The sequence below is a fragment of the Triticum dicoccoides genome, chromosome 2B, assembly GCF_002162155.2.
Source record: "Triticum dicoccoides isolate Atlit2015 ecotype Zavitan chromosome 2B, WEW_v2.0, whole genome shotgun sequence".
NCBI lineage: Eukaryota > Viridiplantae > Streptophyta > Magnoliopsida > Poales > Poaceae > Triticum > Triticum dicoccoides.
Genome location: NC_041383.1, coordinates 412,952,346 through 412,959,449, shown reverse-complemented (window position 1 = coordinate 412,959,449; position 7,104 = coordinate 412,952,346). Strand labels below are relative to the sequence as shown.

Sequence of the window (7,104 nt, the reverse complement as noted above, 5' to 3'; positions counted from 1 at the left end):
GTTGCCAGTTTTTAAAAACTTTAAAAAATCTTCACAAACTAAAGAAAATTTACAAGTTTAAAAAATGTTCGTCGATTCGAAAGAGAGTAAATGAATGTGACAAAAAAGATCACGAAATTGAAAAAAGTTCATGAATTTGACAAAAAAAAAGTTCACCAATTTAAAAAAATGCGAAATTGGAAAAAGTTCATCGATTTGAAAAAAACTTCACAAATTTGCCAAAAAAGTTCATGAAATTGATAAAAGTTTTACAAAATAAAAACATTTGTTCATTTGAAAATAGTTCGCGGATTCAAAAAATAAGTTCACGGATTTGAAAAACGTTCATGAATTTAAGAAAATGTTCACGAATTTAAGAAAATTAAAAAGAAAAGAGTGTACGTAGTTTTTCTATGGATTATTAATTAAAAGAAAAGAGTGTAGGCAGCTAGTCACTGAAACCACGCGTGGACCAAACGGCGTATGTTTCCTTCATTCCTTGAAACGTGACTCATTTTTTGTTTTGCATTTGATTTTTTTAAAGATTGAGGACCGACATGGCGACTCATGCGACGAGAACCTGTCCGTCATACGTACAGAGTAGGCGTAATGAATTGTCCATCCATCTTGTGCATAGGGGCGTTTCCTTCATTTATTTACTGAAACACACTCACATGTTGTATTTAATATATCTTTTGTTTGCATTAACTATATGTGTTTAACACCACGTGTGCGACTCGATTTGTTATCACGGGGACGAGAACGTGTTTTATGAAGAAAAACAAAAAATGAAGAATAGAAGGGTCAAACAAAACAAAACAAAAACCAAACTGAGAAGATGCACAACAAGAAGAATAAAAGAATACTAGGCACAGCAAGTTAGTTATCCTAGTTAGTTACAGCGTGTGGAAGTAAACTGAGAGCTTGTGAGTTTGAATCGTACCTTGTGCATCTATTTTTTGAAGGTTGGAAAACAAATCGGCCTAAGACGGAGGGGTTGTGCCCCGGTGGGTATACATTATGGTCAAATGACCATATTATCCTTGTACGATTTGTGAGGGAGGGGTGTATTATTTTCGGTTCAAAAAAAAAAGTTTGATCGAGGATAGGCAGGAACTGAAGTAAAATGCACGCTTGCTTTTTATTACAAGAAGAAATATTCTACGTGCTTAAGGAACCTGCGTGCAACAAGGGTTGATGTGTAAACTATGTTATTAAGTGGGCCACAACGCCGTGAATTAGCAAGGTGATGTCTACTTGATAGCTCAATACAATACTGCTTGCAGCCCTCTGGTCAATTAATCTGCGTCGAAAATGACCCGATCGTTGCAACTAGTATAAAAGAAGATGGATCGGGGACAGAAGAATGTAGATTTCACGCCGACTAAGCCGATCGGTAGAAGAAGAAACTTGTGCGTATGGCCAGATTAACCATGTGGAGAGGCAGCAGCTGCATCCTTAGCCTGTTGGTTGTGATGTGCGTTGGGGCCTCGGCAGCACGACCGGCTCCGGCGGAATCGCTGGCGGCGGCGAACGGCACGTGCCGGTCCAGGGTGGAGCCCTTCGGCTACGGATGCGAGGAACACACGGTACTAATTACTACTCCTACTACAGTAACCAGGCGCGTGTGTTCATCTCATCATGTCTGATTAACTGACGGAAGATTAATTTGGTGGTTGCGTACATGCAGGTGACGACCCAAGACGGATATATCCTAAGCCTGCAGCGAATCGCGAGCGGCCGCGGCGGCGAGTCAGCGACGGGCGGCGGCGGGAAAGTGCCGGTCCTGCTGCAGCACGGCCTCATGATGGTATACATACACATATACTACTAAAAAGCAACTGTTGGATGTTAATTATGCTTGCGATAGCAAGTGCAAGTGATGACATATGTTTTGTTGGCATGCCATGCAGGACGGGATGACATGGCTGATGAACTCGCCCAACGAGTCCCTGGGTTACATCCTAGCGGACAACGGATACGACGTCTGGATTGCCAACACGCGCGGCACTGTCTACAGCCTCGGCCACACATCGCTTTCTTCCAGTGATCCGGTGCGTTCCGTGCACGTACATCCTCTCATTAGAATATGATTTGACGTGCACTCTCTTCTTTGTTGTACTATAAGTAATTACTAATACTAATGCTGGATGAGAACCCCCACAGGCCTACTGGAACTGGTCATGGGACGAGCTAGCCAGCAACGATCTCTCGGCGATGCTGCAGTACGCGTACGACCAGTCAGGCCAGCAGAAGGTCCATTATGTGGGCCACTCGTTGGTAAGTCACAAAACGAAACAAAATACGTGCTCACCATGATCTCATCTCAGGGCATCCCGAGTAAGAAAACCTGTCTGCGAATGCAGGGGACGTTGATCGCGCTGGCTGCCCTGAGCGACCAGCAACAGCACGTATCGATGCTGCGTTCGGCTGGCCTGCTCAGCCCCATCGCCTTCCTCAACAAGGTGTCGTCGCCCTTGGCGCTGGCGGCGGCCGACGTCTTCCTCGCCGAGGTAATCAAGTTTGATCCCATTCCGAGGGTATCACATCACACCACATGAATCAATCAAGAATAACACTCATGTTTCTGATGGCAGGCTCTCTACTGGCTGGGAATCGATGAGTTCGATCCAACAGGGTAATCTAAGCACACGTTCTGTTTCCCGATTCATTCTCTTCTTCTGAGGTTTCGTTTGTTTTGCAACTCCAACTCAACTGACGATGGCTGGGAACTAATGATCTCTATCTATGCAGGACTGCTGTTCACGGTCTGCTCACTGACATATGCAAGCTACCAGGGGTGAACTGCTACGATCTCATGTCATCGTTTACAGGTATCAGCTTCTATCTCTCCGTTTGTTATTATCATCACTGACTGAGTAACTGGTCGGCGTACTGAAAGAAACTATTGGTCGACCAACAGGCGATAATTGCTGCCTCGACAACTCCTCTGTCCAGACCTTCCTTGCTCATGAGCCACAAGCTTCTTCAACCAAGAACATGGTCCATTTGGCTCAAAGTGAGTACGCTCTATCTCTTTTCAGTTTCAAAAAAAAAAAGTGAGTACGCCCAGCCACAGTCGATACACCCTTTTTTCCAGTCGGAAAAGAAAGAAAGAAAGAAAGAGATGAAACAAGATTTCTGCTGTTAACTAAGGTGGCACATGTAATTTGACCCAACAGTGATCAGAAGAGGTATAATCGCCAAGTACGACTACGGCGACGCGAGCGACAACATCAAGTACTACGGCCAGGCGACGCCGCCCGTGTACAACGTGTCGGCCATCCCCGACGACTTCCCTCTCTTCCTCAGCAGCGGCGGCAGGGACAGCCTCTCGGACGTGCAGGACGTGCGCCGCCTCGAGCAGGCGCTCAAGTCGCACGACAGCGACACGCTCACTGTCCAGTACCTCGCGGACTACGCGCACGCCGACTTCGTCCTGGCTGGGAACGCCAAGGAGAGAGTCTACGGGCCTCTCATGGCCTTCTTCAGGCTCCAGGACAAATGACATGGACTCACCACCTGATTGCACTTTATGTGTAATTCATTCATTTGGGATACGAGTGGTCATACTTGTAAACCGTGTGATACTAGCAAATAACTAAATTTGTTCTTCTCACATATTTTTATGTACATATATACTCCTAGAAACGACAGAAATTATAAAATGAACAAGTTTATGTACCTTAGGAAATGATTGTAAACTGCATACTGGACTCTTCAACTTGAGAAGAGTACATCTGGATACGAGAATGTGGTGGCCTTTGAAATTGTTCTCTAAGTGAGGCATACTTTGCTTTTCATCAAGATCCCAATCAGCATAAGCTTCTATCGAACTACGTACCGAACGATACTGAGCAGTAAATCGCCTACGGCGTCCCTCCTATCTCGCACATCCTGCCAGTGTGCCATCTCTTGGTAATTTCGATTTGACAGCCAATCCGATCACGTTTTTGCCTACACACCATCGTAGGTGCTGCTTTGAACCGTATCTAACCTACTTGTACGCAGCGGGCATGAGTCAGAGCGAAACAAGAATCACCAGAAGCGCCACGATACCGAGACTTGCACGGGCACCCACCCTGCCCGCAGCGTCCCCGGTGTCATCATCCGCATCGGGCGCATCCGCATCGGGCCCATCCGCCGCCGGGCCGTCCGCGTCGGGCCCATCCGCGTCGGCAGGTGCGTCAGCGCTAGAATCGTCGTCGGACGGGGCAGGAGCAGGGGTCATTGGCTTCTTGCTCTTGGACGGCGGCGGTGCTGGCGCAGGAGTCCTAGTATGGGCAGGCGCCGGAGCGTGAGCTCTGCTGTTGTCGACGGAGCCGATGCTGGGCGGCACGATGGCAGAGCTGACCTCCAGCACGGAGATGTTGTAGGGGCGGGACATGACGGGCTTCACCATCTGGGACGTCAATGGGGCGCCGGGCTCGGCGGAGCCGAACATCATCACGCCGTCGGCGGCGCGCCTGGTGTAGTTTATAAAACCCATCCGGTTGGTGGCCTGGCCGGTGGACTGGAAGAGCGTCGTGAGCACGGCCGAGCGGTTCTTCATGCTGCCCAGCTTCTCCGTGTCGTAGTAGTCCAGGACCACGTGCACGGCGAGCACCTTCCGCTGGACGTCTGAGGGGAGCGAGGTGATGCCGCCCATCCCTCCATTGTTGACTGCCAGCACCGTAATAGTCTGCCGGCGGTTGATCTCGTCGGCGAGCTTCGTTTGACTGAGGAGGCCGTTGAACGTGGAGAAGTCGGGAAACTCGCCAAGGATTCTGGTGATGTTGACGCCTGCCGCCGGTGACGCCAATGCGAGGAGTAGAAGCACCGCCGCGGCAAAGGAGGAGACGATCGGAGCCATGGTGGTGCAATTTGCTTCGCCGGAGATTGAGCGACTTGTCGCTGGTTAAGGAAGACAATTGTCATTCAAGTGTGGTTAGGATGCTAAACTTGGACGTCCATGACTGGACACGGTGATCCTACACTTAGACGTCAATGGCTGCACATGGTGATGCTAACCCTGGACATCTGCATCTGCATGGTTTGGCGCAACAGTCTGTCTGCGAGTAGGCTCAACCATTGCAACATCCGATCACTGTGTGTCGATTTTCGATTCAGAATTCATGTGTCTCGACGGTGCCCATGGTGCTCTGGCAGAGATGCTCGACTCAGGCAGGCCTTATGCGAGCGAGCAAATGCACCTAACAAGGTTGACATGCCACATCTATTATCATCTTTATTTACAGGAGTCCAAAGGGTCCAACTTATCTTTTTCTTCTTGCTCTTTTTTTTCGTTACTTTGATTTATTAGTTCAAAAATGGAGCTCCGTTTCAAATAGTGCCCCCCTTTTCTTCATGAAAACAATCACAGTTCATCAGTCCATTTGTAGAAAGGCTATGTCAAGAATAAACTCTGACAGCACCCTGTATAACGTACATCCTCTTTATTTTCAGTTAGCACTCGCAACTAAGCTACAGTATACCTGTGGTATGCATGACTTTACATGTCAACTCCGAAACTAACACCATGATTTTATATGCACTAACCTATCAATAAACTGTCAAATGATTCGGTTCATCAACCATGCCAAAACATCTGGAAATAAAGAAAAATCCCTGCAAAAAGGATAAAAGATGATGTCAGAGTCAATGTTGTGACTTTTCTGAGCGCACTCTCAAAGCAGCACTACATACTGGCGTGGTTTGCTTGAGTCAATTTTGTGACTTGTTAATGACGTCTTTTCTGGTATAGTGAATACCCAACAAGAGCGGACAGTAGTATAGTCCATAAAACCTGCAGAAGAACAAATATTAGTTAAATATAGATTATCTATTCAATTATTCAAATATGCTTATAATGTAAATTGAATTAAACATCCGTTTCGAAAAAAAAAATTGAATTAAACTGATGTCAACAAAGTTAATGGATCTAAAAGCTAACAGATGCATAACAATCACCATATTTATTGTATTCCATCTCTCAAGCCTCTTTATTCTGGATTGCAGATCATCAAGCACACCATCTGTTGAAGAATTTTCTCTTATAGGTGAAGATAAATCAGAATTGAAGCTCCCTCCCTGCATTAGAGGGTATTTTAATATATAAGAATAGAAAGAGCTGAGCATAAATTGAGAAAAAGAACAGCAGCCACAAAACCTGATTACTTTGATATTAAATCGTCATTTGATTTTAAATCCAATTTACAACTAATCTACTATGTACAGTATTAATTATTTCAAGTCTGATGAAATTGTTCATAATACCAGCTGATCAGCCAAACCAACACTTTCTTTGGGGGAATTCCAGGAGCTACATGATCTATGATTAGGGGCGGCGTTCAAGCGCGATTTTCCCAAGCCGTTCAAACCGACAAAATAGAACTAAATCACACATGCATCTGAAAATACTCCCTCCGTCCCAAAATAAGTGTCTCAACTTTGTACTAGCTCTAGTACAAATTTGTACTAAGCTCAAGACACTTATTTTGGGACGGATGGAGTACAAAATTACTACTCATGCTTCAACAACGGTTTAGCCAACCCACTGGGAACAGTGATGAACACCTCTATTAAAACCATTATAATTCTTGATTATAAAAGCATTATCAGGGTGATGCAGTGAACTGTTAATTTGATGACGTTCAGGAAGTGGCAGAGCAAGGAATTCTTGGGACCCGAGCAAAGTCCAACACATATGCAGAAAATAAAAACATCCTGAGGAATTTGATGTTCAAGAGGGCAAACGTGATGCTGCCATGCTGGTAAATTCAAGCAGAAACTGCAGGCTACCAGATACTGGAACAAATTCGCCACCAGTATCCAGAGAAAGGGCCATCTTACAATGTCCTTTCTCTATTATGATCCAAATTACCACAAAAAATACCTACGCTCCCACAGAAGACAGTTCAAGTACCAAGCTTTTCTACAATAGAGTATGAAACGGGCAAACAAGATTTGTTGCAATGCAATCTGCTCCACTGCTGGCCTGCACCCTGTTGGCATTCAAGCCTACCAATGGGGGTGGACAATTGGGGGTTTGGCAATTGGGGAGTTAGGTATTTCTCTTTTCTTCTTGTCCGTTTTCAGACAAAAGTAACTGGCAGATATGATGCTACATAGATTTAAACCACGAAG

At 45.7% G+C, this 7,104-nt stretch overlaps 3 protein-coding genes across 4 annotated transcripts in view; 1 reads left to right on the top strand and 2 right to left on the bottom strand.

Moving 5' to 3' along the window:
• The first annotated feature begins 1,412 nt into the window (after positions 1–1,412).
• Positions 1,413–3,587, top strand: LOC119367781 (triacylglycerol lipase 2-like). Its single transcript, XM_037633190.1, has 9 exons — positions 1,413–1,568; positions 1,670–1,789; positions 1,893–2,033; positions 2,146–2,259; positions 2,346–2,492; positions 2,577–2,617; positions 2,734–2,813; positions 2,903–2,998; positions 3,162–3,587. Exons 1-9 carry the CDS (start codon positions 1,413–1,415, stop codon positions 3,485–3,487), a joined length of 1,221 nt encoding a protein of 406 aa, XP_037489087.1. The 3' UTR covers positions 3,488–3,587.
• A 208-nt stretch (positions 3,588–3,795) lies between these two features.
• On the bottom strand, positions 3,796–4,840 carry LOC119367780 (fasciclin-like arabinogalactan protein 3). The gene has a single exon (XM_037633188.1). The coding sequence runs from the start codon at positions 4,829–4,831 to the stop codon at positions 4,001–4,003; it is 831 nt and encodes a 276-aa protein (XP_037489085.1). The 5' UTR covers positions 4,832–4,840; the 3' UTR covers positions 3,796–4,000.
• A 455-nt stretch (positions 4,841–5,295) lies between these two features.
• Positions 5,296–7,104, bottom strand: part of LOC119363959 — a 28,617-nt gene continuing 26,808 nt past the window's right edge. For both annotated transcript variants that reach the window (XM_037629342.1, XM_037629341.1), the window contains exons 25-27: positions 5,929–6,048; positions 5,665–5,764; positions 5,296–5,586 (exon numbers count right to left, since the gene is read on the bottom strand). In XM_037629342.1, the coding sequence (XP_037485239.1) occupies positions 5,699–5,764; positions 5,929–6,048 (186 nt within the window). In that variant the 3' untranslated portion in view covers positions 5,296–5,586; positions 5,665–5,698. The remainder of the gene's footprint in view (positions 5,587–5,664; positions 5,765–5,928; positions 6,049–7,104) is intronic.

Coding starts and splice junctions, on each gene's coding strand:
- LOC119367781 (XM_037633190.1), top strand. CDS start 1,413: ATGTGGAGAGGCAGCAGCTGCATCCTTAGCCTGTTGGTTGTGATGTGC. Junction 1,790..1,892: donor TGCAGCACGGCCTCATGATG/GTATACATACAC, acceptor CATGCCATGCAG/GACGGGATGACATGGCTGAT. Junction 2,618..2,733: donor GATGAGTTCGATCCAACAGG/GTAATCTAAGCA, acceptor CTATCTATGCAG/GACTGCTGTTCACGGTCTGC.
- LOC119367780 (XM_037633188.1), bottom strand. CDS start 4,831: ATGGCTCCGATCGTCTCCTCCTTTGCCGCGGCGGTGCTTCTACTCCTC.